Raw genomic sequence first — 15,414 nt, 5'->3', positions numbered from 1 at the left:
TTGAATGCACACTAATCTTCCTGTAATACTTTATGGCAGCCCCATGTTTAAACACAACCCGTTACCACATGTACACACAATGCCAACGACAGGCAAACAGCTGCAGTTCAAAGCTTAGCAACAGCTGTCTTCCATTGTCTGTCCAGGAGCTGACTGATATTTGACGCCCGGGCGATGGCCGCCTTTAAATGCTTCTATTCTTTCTCTTCCCTCTTATTTATTCCCTCCATCCGTCCCCCCTTTGTCCTCCGCTGCCAAACACTTCTCATTCTTGTGATGTTTTGGGTATCACTGAGGTCTGCCTGGATACCGCAGTGTCTCAGATTCTCTCACAGTAACCGGGGAAGCACAGAATATGTTCCTTATTTGCCTCCCACAGAAGGCAGACACTCAATCCAACCTCTCCAGCAAAGATATACTTGGCAGACTGTGATGTGCACAGACCCCCCTCCCCCTCCCCCTCCACCTCTCCTTTCCCCAACTACTTCTCTCTTCCAAGTGTGTGGATGCATGTATCTTTCAAGTCCTTCATTTCCCAGAAAAGGACCCCAGGATTTATAAGTGCATGAGCTGCCGTGAGCGACATCTCCAGAGAAGCATGAGTGTTTCCTGCAAACAGTTGGGAGGGGAGGGGTAAGAGACACTGCTGTGTGTGTGTGTGTGGGTGGACAGCTCCCATAGAAACACTATCCAGCAAGAGCGTCATCGTGGGTAGGTGTGCTGTGTGGAGTATGGAGGGGGTGTCTTTCTGAGAAAAAGCCCATGAGGCCCTCAGGCCTGTGATTGACAGTTACCTCTGCTGAATGCCGGCCCTCAGGGATAGATTCTGAGAGACAACTGCTGCCTTCAAACTCATCCTGAACCGCTGCCAACTCCACGCTTACCCAAATATGTTCAAAACCTGAGTCGTCGGCTTATAGGAATAAATCCAAATCCTTCTTCCTGTCTTTGTTTTGAGGTGCATTTTGGTGAACTCTGACACAATAGCAGCCAAATCATCATCATCATCATCTCTCTCTCTCTCTCGCTCCCTTTCTCTGTCTATCTCTCTCTCTCTCTCTCTCTGGGTGCGGACGTGAGGAGTAACAGTGACTTCATGGTGCGTTGTGTAAGAGTTGCGGGGCGAGGCTTGAAAAGCGAGCCATGTGAGACAAACAAAAGTGCTGATGTACCGGAAAAGAGAGCCAGTGTTTCTGGAGGCATGCAGATACAAACCCACCCACCCCACCGCACCCCATCGGCAGGAGTCAGCGAGGACAGACAGGGTCCAGGGCTCATCGGGGGCATGGTATACGGCCAGATATGGGGGAGTGGGTGGGGGTGGTTAAAGGTTTCAGGGAGGGGGGGGGGGATCTATTCCAGTGGAGAGAGAAAGGTCACAGTGTAAGCTGATAAAGACAGGAGGCAGGGCTTGGGGCTGCTTCCAGGCCAGCTAGTCAGCTGACGCCCGCAGCTGTGTTTGGAACATCAATATGAGCCTTGTTCACCCCCCCCCCCCTCCTTCCCTCGAAAAATCTCTCTTTCCCTCCCTCTCTCGGCATCCCCTCATGCCCCTCCTCCTCCTCCTCCTCTCCCCTCACAGTTTCCTTCTTTTTTTTCCAGCTCTGATTTATGAAAGTAGGGCATGTGCCCATAACTGCTACATCAAGGCACATGGCTGGGCCTCAGGAGGCTCTGAGGCTCTGTTTACATCAGCCCCAGACAACTGCACTGCATTGCACAATTGCCACAGGCTGAGCTCTGTTATATAAAGCGCGGGGGCCCCCTCCACATTGGCCGTCCATTGTTTTTGTTTTTCCGGTTTGTCCTGTCGCCACCTGTAATTCCTGAACTGCATAAACTGTGAGAGGACACAGTGTCTTCTTTATCTTTGATGTGTTGTTGTTGTTGTGAGCGCACCCTTCAGCCCTGTGAACGACTGTGAACGTGTCAGCCCGTAGCACATCACAGTCGAGTTTCCGATGGCTGATGTGGTGGAAAAATTCATCAAGTTTTTTTTCCTTTTTTTTTTTTGGGAAGCAAGCGGCTAGGGAGCAGTTCCAGAAAATTTCATGAAGCATAGCTTGGGTTTGTTTGGGAGCTTTGTGGCAGAGGTTTATTGTTGAGAAGAACTGGAGCATGTGAATATTTCTTAATATAACAGAGTGACAAGTGCCGCGATTTCATCAGCGAGCGAGAGTCTGAGAGCACGCGTGTTTGGGGATCGCAATTAGCACTGAATGAGGAACTTCACGGCCGGTTTCCATGGCAACATATTAGGACTGCTCAGTCAGTCGGTGAAAAACGATGCATTTGAATGAGCGCCAGTGAAACGATATGAGTTTGAGACAGTAAAAGTGCACACTCATGTCGTCAGTGTGAGAAAGTAGCAGTAGAGTGAAGGCCGGATGGCGATGATTCATGAGTTTGTCTAAGGAGGGGGATGCAGAAGAACATACCGTCATCCTTTCGTTTTTTAATCATCATGACACAGATGGGATTCGGTGGGTGTAACCCCCGGTCTTTGAAACAATCCTCAATGCAGCTGAAAAACACAACCAGCTGCTACTATCACAAGCCATTAACCATTCATACAAAGCTAATAGATGACAGTCCACCGCCGCACATGAAGCCGAGCTCAGGCGTGAGTTCACTGTCACATTCCATGCAAGAACCGGTGCTGAGTCAACAGCAGACAGCAGTTTGCTGCAGCTCTGCACCTGAGACTAACAAGGACACACCATCACTGACTGTTGGACTGTTGTTGGACAACAAACGTGCAGTCATGTTAGAGGCAGGGGTCAGTGCCACACATTTAATACTCCATCGTTCTGTTTAAGGAAGTATCAGAGACACTGTGCTGCTGTTACGCTTGGAGCACGTCCTCTTATGTGTGCCTTTTCTAAAGACGAGAGATGCTTTGTGATGCACTGAATATTGATATTCTCTGGCAGGAAGGCAACGAGAGAGAGAGAGATAAAAAACATTTTATCTTTCAACCCAAAGCTCTAACCTAAATAATCGCTCTTTTTTTTTTTCCTCTTTACCCTTGGAGATGTTTTTTTCCCCCTCGTCTTTGTTGCTCGACGCTCGTCTTTGTAACCTCTAACAGCGCTGCCTCCCCCGCCCCAACAATGCCCACGCTCCTCTCCCCGCCTCCTCTCACAACTCAGCTGTTACTTGGCAACACGGTCCCAGCTGGACCCAGCATCAGCCACGTCGCCATGGCAACAGAATGCACACATGCAGACACGGTAAACATGTACGCTTTCGAGCGCACAGTAAAATCCACACGGAGTATTCAACACTCCCTGATTAGTCGACGAGGGAACAATGGCCAATATAATATTATGCACCTGCAGCATCTTCACATCTGTGTTCAGGGTAAAAATAGGGACAAAGAGATTTGGAGATGTTCACATGATGTGATGGACTGTTGATTCTGCAAAAATAATCCCTCACAGGAGGATAATATCTTCAGCTTTCCTTTTATTAATAAAACCCTGCCTCGCAACACAGATGCACTCACAGCGTCGAGCTGTGCATGTCTGGCTCTGGAAAACAACCACTTCTCCATGCTCTGGGTATAACACTGCATCTGTCGCCATAGCAACCTGATCCATCATCTGCAGGGGGATCAATTGATTCATTATTGAGTGAGGCGCAGCCCCCTTCTCTGCTTCCAGTTCACATCCACTTACTCTGCCTTCAAGCATCCATTATTGAAGTCGAAGCCTGCCCACTCACTGAGCTAAAGAATAGAAAGCTGTCAAGTCTCCCTCATAGAAATATAATTCAGATTTTACATTTTCTTTGGGTGAACAAACAACAGAGTCAAAAGCGCACGGCTGCAGCGGTGCAGGCAGATAGAACATTTGTACAACATGTTCTCATTCACACTCTCGCACATTTTTAACACAATTAAAATCAGTCAGGACCGCACTTTAAAGAATAAATACAGATAGCTGATGTAAAAATCAGCCCGAGGCCAATCCCACATGTGGCAAGAATTTGTAAAAGAGGTGGAGGAATGAGTACAGCAGGGCGTGAGGGTCTTTGTTGTGCAGACAAGTTGAATTAGCATCAGCTGGCGCTTAAAAAAAAAAAAAAAAGGGGGGGGGGGTGGGTTGATGTTATGCAATACACATAACACTGTTTCATTTATAGCTGCAGTAAAAGACTTGGTTTGATAATATTTCCCCTTTCTTTTACACCAATCTGTCCTCCATGGAGTGGCTGCACACCTAAGTGGAGCCTGGAGGTGCTGGCATGGGTGTGTGTGTGTGTGTGGGGGGGGGGGGGCTCCAGTTTCTAGGAAGGAAGGCTGAGGGGAGGAAAAAAGAGAAAGGGAGACAAATGTACTGTATGTTATTGGAAAATGTGTGGTAAATGGATGATGTCAGCTGTGGCACTTTGACATTTTAATGTCATCTCTCAGGGAATTACATCATTAACCCTCTTTCCTGGCCTGGCTCAGTGCTGGGAAACCTCCTAATGGATGTCAACAAACCATCCCTCTGGAAGAATGGAGCTGGGGGGGCTGGAGAGTGAGGATGGCAGTGGTGTGGTGGTGGTGGTGGTGGTGTGTGCTTTCAACAAGCTAAGCTTTTCACTAAGCACACACACAACACATCATCTGAACTAAAAGCCCAGAGTGCATTTCTCACTCCAAGATGAACTCCACCCTTGGTTTCCGTCTCTCTGGAAGTGACCCCGGCTCCACGGGGTTTCCGACGCCGCTGACCCTAAACGACCCAAACGTGTAACAACCGTGTGCGCGGCGGTTGTTGTTTGTTAATTGTTTCATGCATTTATAATTACAGGAGCACATTGAGATGGCAGCGGGCGACTTCTTCGCAATGATTGTGCTACTTTCGATTTGAAAAGCTGTCAGCGTCTGTGCTGCACGCTGCCCAGAGATGCGGCGCTGTATCTGATAATTGATTCATTAATCATCTTAAGTCCATTAAATTCAAATCAAGTGCAGGATTGTGGCCTTTCTGAGTGAAACTAAAATGGTAAACAACACATTTGTCTGATTGACTCCCATCGAGCCTGTGAAATTGTTTACACCTTGATCAAGATAAGGCTATTCGAGCTGAAACAATTAATTGATGAATCGATTGTTGATTCATTACTAAATTAATTGTCAATTATTTTGATAAGCGATTTGAAGCTTTTTTCATTATTAAAACAAGATTTCTGATTGTTTTAGCTTCTTAAATGTGAATATTTTCTGTTTCTTTGCTCCACATAATAAAGAAATCATTACGACTGAAACATTTTGGTTTGTGTGGACATTTGAGAACATCATCATTTCCAGGTTTGACAAACACTGATCAACGTTTTTTTTTTTACATTTTCTGACATTTTATGGACCAGACAGATTAATAGATTACAAAAATAATCATTAGTTGCAGCTCTAAAGGGTATCAAAACAGTATTTTGATATGCTAATGAAAAGTAGTGCTGTGGTTTGAAAACAAACATAACAGGTCACTCGTATTTTTAGGCAGCAATGTGAAATCATCACAGGAGCCGTAAATAGACTGCAAACAAATCAGAGGAAGATGTAGATCAGAAGAATACAAACTAGTAAACTAGGCATCAGTCACTGTGATCTTCACACGGCACAATTCTGAAAAACAAATCAACAACAAACAACGTGGAGGAGAAGAAAATTCATTCAGACGACTAAGAATAGTCAAATCAATCACATGAAAGGTGATGAGACATGTGCTGCACAGAGGAAATCTGGCTTCTCTCTTATATTGATGGAGAACTGAGATGAGCGGTGGATCAACTCAGAGTCAGAGAGGATTTTCTGGCAGGGCTGAAGAATAGGAAAGTGTGATGTGGCACTGCAGCTTAGGTCCATCAAATAATCGCAAAGGCCGAGCAGTATTTCTAATGGATTAAGGGCAGTGGAAAAAAAAAAAAACACACATTCCCAGATGAAGAGAGAAAAAAGAGCTTCAGCTGTAGCCAGAGAATCAAATAGTCATTGTATCTTCCTCTTGAGGATTTTCATCTGAGCTGTTATGTCTATAATCTTCATTGAGAAAAGCAGATTTGATGTGACAAATCCAGGGCGCCCGGGATGACAAATAAGTCAGGAATTTGCTGCGATAAGTACCACTTTACGTTTATGGTGTGACTGGAAACGGGGAGATCTGTTTCACTCTTATTTTCTGCATTCTGCGCTTCCATAATTTGAAGATGTGACTTGACATCAAAAGCATGACCCAGAAACAACCCAAAGTGGTCTCACACTCGATCTGATGTTTTTTTTTCTTTCCTCTCCTCTATGAGAGCTTCTTACGTTCACGCTGTACATTACAAACTATGACTTGAACGCATCAAAGGAGACGCTTACTTTTCACACGTCCAACTATAGACTCTCTCATGGGGAGTGTATTCATACACTACTGTTCAAAAGTTTGGGAATGAATATAACATTAAATGAATCAGAAATACAGTCTATACATTGTTAATTTGGCTGCAAACGTCTGGTTTTAATGGAATATGTACATAGGTGTATAGAGGCCCATTTCCAGTGTTCTAATGGTACATTGTGTTTGCTAAACGCGTTAGAAGGCTATTGGATGATTAGAAAACCCTTGAAAACCCTTGAGCAATGACGCTAGCACAGTTTTGCTGGTTCTTTGACGAGAGCAAATTATTATTTGGAATAAAAATAATTATTTCTAATCTTGTCAATGTCTTGACTATATTTTCTATTCCTTTTGCAACTCTTTTGATGAATAAAAGTGTGACTTTTAATGGAAAACACCAAAAAAAAAAATGTATAGGTGACCCCAAACGTTTGAATAGTAGTGTATATATTCATATGTCTACTGTAAGAGTTCACATACACATCTATATGCATATCTATTGTTATATAAACAATATAACATGCAAACTAGTTGTGCCAGAACAGTCTGTCATAAAAAATACTGCATTAAACGAGTGGGGCAGATGAGCTTCCCCCCCTTAGGTTCTCGCCTCAGATTCAAATTTAGCTTCATGTAGGGAATTGATGAGACATGCAGCTCAAAGCCGACGTCTTCAAAGACCGTGGTTACACAAGATGCAAGGAGTCAAACCCACTTTGTAGATCCCGGGTGAACAAGTGGGTTGCGTGGCTTTGCCGAGCTGCACGGGGTGATAAGGCAACCGAGTTCTGCGAGACCAAGAAAAGAGGATGAAATAGAAAAAGTTGCACCAAGGCTATGCTGCGTGTACAGGAGAACAGTGGAGATGTATGTTAGTTCTTCTTTTTTTTTCTTCAGCTAATTGTAGTTGTGGGAGTTGGGAATGCTCTATCATGTTTCAAGGTTGAAGTCCCCTTTATCGTTACCATCAAACAGCAGGTGTGGGAGAACAGAAAAAAAGGCAGGATGCCAGGGGAGACTGAGAAGAGAACAACACACACACACACACACACACACAGAGAGAGAAAATGAGAGAAATAAAGACTCAATTTTAAATGAAGGACTCGGTTACTGACTGCTGCTGCGCGGCATACGGGGGTACATCATATGATGTGATTAAACTGATGTAGGAGTGTTGTTAAAAATGGAGACAAACAGGTCTGATGTTATTTAATGTTCATATAAGTCAATCAGTGTGAGCCTCTCACGCCATTTTACGCTGATAATGTGTTCTTCTAGTATCTCCTAAACAGGGACGAACGCAGCAGGTGGGAAAAACAACACGTTCATGAAAACAAATAGCATTTAGCACAAAATGTGTAATGTTAAAATGTAAAAAAAAATACCTCCGAGAGACTGATCCAGGGCATGTTTGAAGGCATAATTGAGCCATTAATAAGTGGCACAGTGTACATCATAATGACACCAATAATATCACAACACAGCAATCATCAGTATATCGCAAACCAAGTCATATAGCGATGCATCACAATATCTGATATCTGACTGAAGATATGGATGGCGCATCTTCTACTGGAGCTTTCTCCACTATTATCCCGCTGGAAACTCCCTCTTCTTTGGCCAGGTTAATTTGAGCAAACCCTCATTTGGGTATGGTATGAACTACCTTTTTAGCAGGTAAACCCGGGTTCATAACTAGAGCTGAAACAATCAACAATTTTGATCATCGGTTTGTAGCTTATTTCAGGATTAAAACAATATTTCTGATTGTTTTAGCTGCTTAAAGGTGCCATATATAAGAATGTGGCCAAAAACGGTTACTACATTCAAATTCAAAATACCGAGGTCTTTTAGGTTTCTTTTTCTGACATAATTGGCAACCCATGGTTGCTCGGCAGCTGAGACTCTACTGACTGCAATGATTGGTAGACGGCGGTAGGTGGCGCCACATGCCAAAACATGATTTCAAAACATAAACATGATTTGCAGTCTGCAAAATATTTTTTTTAATGCAAATATTTTGGCTGTAGTGTAGTTATTGGTGAGTTCAGTTTGTTATATGAACATTATTCCTGAGTCTCGGTGACATATTAGGAGGATTTTATGGCCAGTTGCTTTAGATTTATTACATAATGCACCTTTAAATGTGAATATTTTTTTGTTACTTAGCTCCATATAACAAAGAAATCATTAAAAACGGAATCATTTTGATTTGTGGACAAAAGAAGACGAGAACATCATCATTTCCAGGTTTGACAAACACTGATCAGCGTTTTTTTTAAGCATTTCCTGACATTTTATGGACCAGTCGATTGAGCGAGAAAATAATGGACAGATGAATCGATTGCGATCGTTAGTTGCAGCTCTAGAACAAAGTGCATAAAGTATATGTATTAATCATGGATGGGGCATCTTTTAACGTAGCTTTCTCCACCATTATCCCGCTGGAAACTCCCTCTTCTTTGGCCAGGTAACTTCCGCCCAAGTTTCCCTTAAACCCAGGTTCATCTTAGTGGGAAAAGAGGCTCTAATATAAATTCAGCAGAAGGTTAGCTTATAGCACAAAGGCTGGTTTCGGCCCAAACCAGGTAAATCCTGCCAACACCAGGGCTAATAGTTTTGGGTTCAGGCAAAGAGGAAACACAAACCGACAAAGCACATTTGACAAAGCACATTTATTCTCCCCTCCCTCCCTCCCTCCCTTTCAGCTCAGCTCAAAAGAATCAGGGCAGAGGGAATCAACACCACTGTATGACACCTCACTCCCCCCCTTCCCCCCCACACACACTACATTGCTCACACAGGCTGCACCCTTCCCTCCACCAGCACCAACATCCCCCCCCCCCCACCTGCTTGCTCTTTTCTCTCACTCTGCAGGAAGAAAAATACAGTGCAGGGCTGGGCTGCGTCAATGGGAAACTCTGTGAGGCCCCAGCTCTCCCATTAATCCCCTCTGACATGCCTCCTGAGGGCAGGGATTTGCTACAAGTCAATGCAGGAGAACTACAGTATGCAAAACAAGCCCGTCTGACGCTCTCATGATTTTCAAAGCCACTGCATTGCACTGCCATGAGACAGGAAGTCGGATGGAGGGGGGTGGGGGTGAGCGCACAGTCTGCTTAGTTAACCCTTGCGTTGCCCTCCCGCTCAGCGCATGTGTCACGTCTCTTGTCTACTTCCACTCCTAACCTAAATTGCAGAGATAATGCTGATGACAGATGACAGGATGAGAGCTGATGCTGGGCGATATGGGGTTTTGTGTGCGTGTGTCCCATTCAGCCTCTTTTGTCAGCCTTGACCAAAATATGCAAAGCCACCCAACGTAAACAGGAATTCACTGGTAGTCATGTGATGCGTTTACTTCCCTCAGGCAGCGCAGAGCTATTGAATTTCAGCTTGATCAGAGATCTAGTGATGAGGAGATATAGGTGGAGGCTGCAGATCGACATTAGAGAAGCAGTCAGGGTGGCTGGGTGCCTTGGGGATTGGAGGGAGGGAGGAGGGGGGGGGGGGGGGGTGGAGGCTCAGACACAGGGAATGTAAACAACAGAAATGTGCAGCCTAGCAACAGGCTACGGGCTACATGGCAACACATGGGGGGAGAAGAGCCCTGCACGGCATCAGGGCAGGAGTACAAGTTCAATTACAGCAAGCAGAGCAGCAAAGAAATGGAAAAACAGATGACAGCGAGGCACTGGCCCGCAGAGGAGGAGAAATCCACCAGGATGTGTAGCCTGCTTTAGATTCACGTGATTGGCTGCAGTGCTGCCTCTCTCTCTCTCTCTCTCCCCCCCCTCCTTTTTTTCCATCCATCCTCAGACCCTTTGAGATGGAAAAATGGGTCATCTGTGTGGAAGTTAATACTCCGAGCACGTACAGTGCTGCTTTATTTTTAGGAGGTGCCTTGGAAATTTTCCTTCTTCTTTCATGACACAGAGAAGGCACTGGGTAATTAATATACTGCGTGGCTGCTGTGCACACAAGTGGCAGTGCAAAAGAGAGCAGCGTGTCTTTATTATAGCTGCTGGCACGGCTTGGACATGTCTCATATTTCTCCCCGGCCTGCCCTCTCCATGACAACATGCTGTGGGCGGCAGACTCTCACACCGCAGCCATGACATCAGCATCAGGGCAAAGATATTGGGAGTCTCGGAGTATCACTGAGGAATCATGGAAACACATTTTCCATATGTGGACACAGGGGGATTTGGAGGCCTTTTGTGAGATCAGGGAGCCAACGGGGGGGTGAAAAAAAATCCTTGCTTTTGCAAGGTTCACCGTTTCAAGGTAACACCCAGAAGATGAGAGCAAACGCAGAGCCAAGCAGCAGAGAGCTACGTGAAGCTGCCATAGCAACCATGTACAACAGAGTTATTTCTGGCAGCATTAAACACCCAAACACAGCTGTTCCTACATAAGCAGACATCTCCACCGGTCAGTCTGTGACTGTTTGACTATTGATGTGGAGATCAGCAATCAAGCTGAAAAACAAAAATGGAAGAAGAATAAAAATCAGATCAAGTGTCACGGCAAACATAATTTATACCGTGCATCATCTGTTCACAGGGTTTCCAATACTGAGAGGTGAACCTCAACTGATGATAATAATAATAATGACGATGATGTTCCGATGTTCCAGCATTTTACACATGATTTGAATCCATGCAAATCACACACCACTGTTGTGGTCCATGCTGCTGAAAAACACCTTTACCCACTGATTTTGATGTTGCATTTAACGATTATTAGGTTATATACATGGAACAGAGTGAGTCTGTCATCAGAAACAGCGTAGAAAAAATATATTTTGTTTTATGTACATATATATTTTTAAAAAAGCAACCCTCCCATGCACATGGTCTCTGTGCTGCAGGCACAGCCATTGCTATTGCCCTCTCCATTCACTCCTGCTTCTATGGAAAAACCATGGAAGACTTCCAAAGATTTCCTGGAGCAACAGTGCCCCCTACTGCACAAGAGAAGGGGGTTTCTATATATCCTCCCCCTTTCTTGTTTGATCAGATATGAAGAGCTGACTCATAATCCATTCATACAGACTCAACTAGAGCAGGAATGCAATGATAATAAAAACAACAAAGTGACGTTTACTCCAAAGACATAAAACAAATATTTAACTGACGAGATCAATACCGTACCGAGCACAAGGACAGATGATTTGACCTGGATGAAAACAAAAGAATTGCTGTGTCATGCTGACACCAAACAGGTCACCGCCTAATGTCAAACGTCTGCTTCACTTGGTTTATTTTATGGTGGCGTGCTTTCAGAGCAGGCAGCACTGATCGAGCCGTCTCTCTGCAGAGTGTTTATTTACAGAAGCAGGCCGGTGGTTTGCTGAGCTGAGAGGGGTCTGAACCTGTTCCTAACCCCAGTGCTAGCTAGCAGCAGACCACAAACTTCAGTCTGACCTCCAAGACAGTCTGTTATTTTTCTCCTCTGCCTCCCCAAAGGACGGATTAACAATGAGCCACTTCTTCTGCACACACACACACACACACACACAGTGGCCTGGGAACTCTGCAGAACTCTTGACAGCTTCTCCTTTTCCACCAACTGGCAAAAACGCAGGAGTGCTGTAGAAAAAGACTGCAGTGAGTGCATGAGTTAATGGAAAATGGAACAGTGTCTACCATTTAGTCTTCACTCGACATTTCTGGGCTGCCGTTCAATTTTCATTTTTCATTCCTAATGCAGAAAAACTATTTTCCCCCCCGCTCTCTTTTCCTGGCAGCGTCGAGGCCCGGGCTGCTCTGGCGAGAGCCTTTAGAAAAACAGCTGCAGCCGGGGATAAAAATAATTACAGCTCTATTTGTCTTCCAAGAGACACACTTTCAACCAGACCTACTCCCTTTCCGTAAGAGCTGCTCCACTTTCCTTCTCCTGCAAACACAATAAAGCCATTCACAACAAACAGACACAAGTTCATATGGTCCAACAAGCTGGTTGGAAACAGAAATACCAAACTAGATAATTATGCACTGAACTTCCAGCGTCTGTGTTTAATTAGCCATTGTCTGGGATTCACAAACAAGGTTTTTTTTAATACATATTCTATTCTATTATGTATTGTTTGTGTTGAAGTATTAAAGTCTCATCTTCCTCTATTATCCTGGTACACACATTTTGTCGGTGTTATTTCTGAAAAATATCAAATCACTGAAATATGAACATACAACGTAATTCAGCAAAAGCATGCCCACACTATTGTAGGAAAATTGAAAAAGGCTTCAGGTTCTTCAGTGTAGTGCTACTGCCATCTACTGGCAAAATAATGGAAACTCAAGGTCTCGGTTATATTTTCACATTTTATTGTAGTATTTTTCAACACAAAAATATGACCAGATATGAAAGACTGGAAAATATAAAAATAATATTTAACTGACAATAGAGGGACAACTCCAGAAAACTTACCAACAACATTACACACACTAGTGTTTAAAGTGGACACTCAAAACACACATTTAATATATCAAATGTGCAGCAATCATACACACACCTCTGATTTGTTTTCTTACTTTGTACCCAACATATCAGCAAACCTCCCCTCCTCAAAAAAAGTGGAACAAACAGAAAAAAACACTATAAAACATGGTGGGAACAAGGTAAGAAAACTGGAATGCGTTCTGTCTGTCCAAGAGGCGTAAACTTAACAGAGATGTTTAAACCTGTATTGCTGTGATAGTGGAGGATTGATGTCATCTGATGTCCAAACAGTGCACAGATATAAGTGTCTGAAAGAGGAATATCACTGAGGAATAGTAATAGTACTCTTCTCACACATTCATTCGACGTCGTCTTCTGGTAAGGACTGTGCGCTGATAATTCGCTGGAAAACCAAACAAATCACATTTTCAGAGATTGTGCATAAAAGATAAAACAATGAAAGAACACTAACACACCAAACTCCTCAAATGACAGGAAATAAACAACTAATTATATGAAAAGGTTCTGCTCAAATATGGTATCAACATCTGCCCTGGGAAATACGATCACAAATAGACGACTATTCAACGACAACATGCATCCTGTTTCTCCTGTGATTGGATCTCACATCTGTGTGCTGCTGTATGCAACAGATGTCATTTCTGTTAGCGAGAACAAAACAATGTTTTAAATGAGCCCTGACTGTACAGATGTGTACACCATCAGTGACTAGTAGAAAGAGTTGGGAGGAGCTGAGTGGAACAAAGCATTACAAACGCTGCTGTTACATGAAATTTTAATGATTAGAAAAACAAATCATGTGCTGGTCCGTGTTAATATGTTGGTGGCAACAAATAAATGAACACCAAATAACAACTCAGAGGGCGCCTGCTAAAGAGGCAGTCTCTAAATGCCTCATGAGGACGGGCGGCTTTCACACACGCATCTATGAACCACTTCTGAAAACGGCTCATGTGATCAGATGCGAGGACACATTCAGGGAGCATTGGATGCATTCAGACCTGTACTTGTGATCCAATCACTCTGGACAGATAAATACAGGGTCAGTGTTTATGTCTTAGAGGTGAAATAGCCAAGAGTTACTGGCACAGCTCTCAGCTTTGGATGATTCTAAGATTAATCTGGCATCCCTTCTTGTCCCAGAGACCACAAATGGCAACTGGGGGGTTTATAAAGGATGCTGTGTGACAGATTTTAAAAAGGAGGAAGAAGCAGAATGTATCCCCACCTGGCTGATGCTGGGCAGTTTGGTGAGCAGCATTTGGAAGACTGGAGGTGGCAGCGTCTGCTGGAGTACCTGGAGCAGCTGCTGAGGCTGACCGCATACAGCAATCGCATTGGTCAAGTGGTCCACTCCTTTCTCAAAGTCACCTAGGTTAGTAAAGGATTTTTAAAAATGAAATAAACAATCTTTGAACGGGACATGAAGGCTGGAAATCATGCAGCACTGAGGTTCGCAAATGTCCAAAACGCCCACATTTACAAAATGCCCCATAAAGTGTTTCATAGTTCAACATGATAGAAAATTGGAAAGTAAAATATGAACCAGAAAAAAGCACACCATTATAACTAACAATATTTAACGAAGAACAGGCATAATACGTAGCAACAGCATTAAACAGTCATATTGTGAACTTGGGAGCAGAATATCCGTTACAGTCGGAGAAATATCTTCTCAAATGGATGTTATGGCTATGTGGAAATTCACAAGCACAACAGCACTGTTAACACCTTAGTAATTCAATGTAAAACAGATGTATCAGACACTCAAGATTGTGATATCGGTGTAAACATGAGTGTATATATTCAAACTGACCCCTTTAACAAAATAAACAATTTAAAATGTTGTGTTTTGAGGGTAGTGTACTGCAGGTTGGTGCCATGTGTCTCACCTTGTGCCAGGAGTTCCTCTCCAAGCTGGATTTCCTCCAGGAAGAACTTCTGAACAGCTTCTGCGTCCTTCAAGTCAGGCAGCTTCAAAGTCAAACAAATGCGGTCAGAAATTCAAGTTTCAGGACTGGGTGTGAATCTGTAGAACACTGAAATGGTTTGACATCTGATATACCTTAGAAAGTCCAGACTTATCGCTAGAAACATTTTGCTTTCGTCTACCTGTGTGGACATAAAGTGAGTTTAGACTATGACGTTCAGCACATGGTCACAAGGCAAGGCTGTTAGCTAACGCGTGTTTCAGCCAGTACATTTACCACAGCTACGTGGTACAGTGAGCAACCGCACATATTATTAGTAAAATTAAGACAACTTTCAAAAAACAGTTAAAATTCAAGTTGACGTTCTTGGTTTGTGTTTGGCTCCCCATGCTGTGCTAACACCGCTAAGCTAACGCTTGCCCGTCCTCCCTTCCCCCGGTTTCACACTTACGTTCACGCAGCTTTTCTTTGAAGCGAGGGTCACTCCGCCGCTTTCTGTCAAAATAAAAACAGTATGCAACGAAAAGGGCCCCGCACAGCCCGGCCACAATCGTACCCGTCCTGCCGCTCACCATGTCTGAAAACTTTTCATGGGCACCGCAGACACGGAACGCAGCGGAGCACGTTAGCTAGCCCACTAGGCT

The 15,414-nt window shown here is 44.0% G+C and overlaps 1 protein-coding gene across 1 annotated transcript; it reads right to left on the bottom strand.

The window, feature by feature from the left end:
* Positions 1 to 12,779: 12,779 nt before the first annotated feature.
* tomm20a (translocase of outer mitochondrial membrane 20) lies at positions 12,780 to 15,354 on the bottom strand. The gene is made up of 5 exons (XM_083897179.1): positions 15,222 to 15,354; positions 14,905 to 14,951; positions 14,732 to 14,813; positions 14,068 to 14,210; positions 12,780 to 13,221 (listed from the first exon to the last, which is right to left on the bottom strand). Exons 1-5 carry the CDS (start codon positions 15,343 to 15,345, stop codon positions 13,177 to 13,179), a joined length of 441 nt encoding a protein of 146 aa, XP_083753305.1. The 5' UTR covers positions 15,346 to 15,354; the 3' UTR covers positions 12,780 to 13,176.
* Positions 15,355 to 15,414: the final 60 nt, after the last annotated feature.

The sequence above is a fragment of the Microchirus variegatus genome, assembly GCF_963457635.1.
Source record: "Microchirus variegatus genome assembly, chromosome: 11".
NCBI lineage: Eukaryota > Metazoa > Chordata > Actinopteri > Pleuronectiformes > Soleidae > Microchirus > Microchirus variegatus.
Note: the sequence above shows the minus strand (reverse complement) of the source record. Positions and strands in the feature narration are given on the sequence as shown.

Bases quoted from the DNA above. Each gene is read 5' to 3' on its own strand.
- tomm20a (XM_083897179.1), bottom strand. From the start codon at position 15,345: ATGGTGAGCGGCAGGACGGGTACGATTGTGGCCGGGCTGTGCGGGGCC. The intron at 14,814-14,904 runs GTATATCAGATG...TTGACTTTGAAG, and splicing joins ATAAGTCTGGACTTTCTAAG to CTGCCTGACTTGAAGGACGC. The intron at 14,211-14,731 runs GTGAGACACATG...TTACTAACCTAG, and splicing joins AGAGGAACTCCTGGCACAAG to GTGACTTTGAGAAAGGAGTG.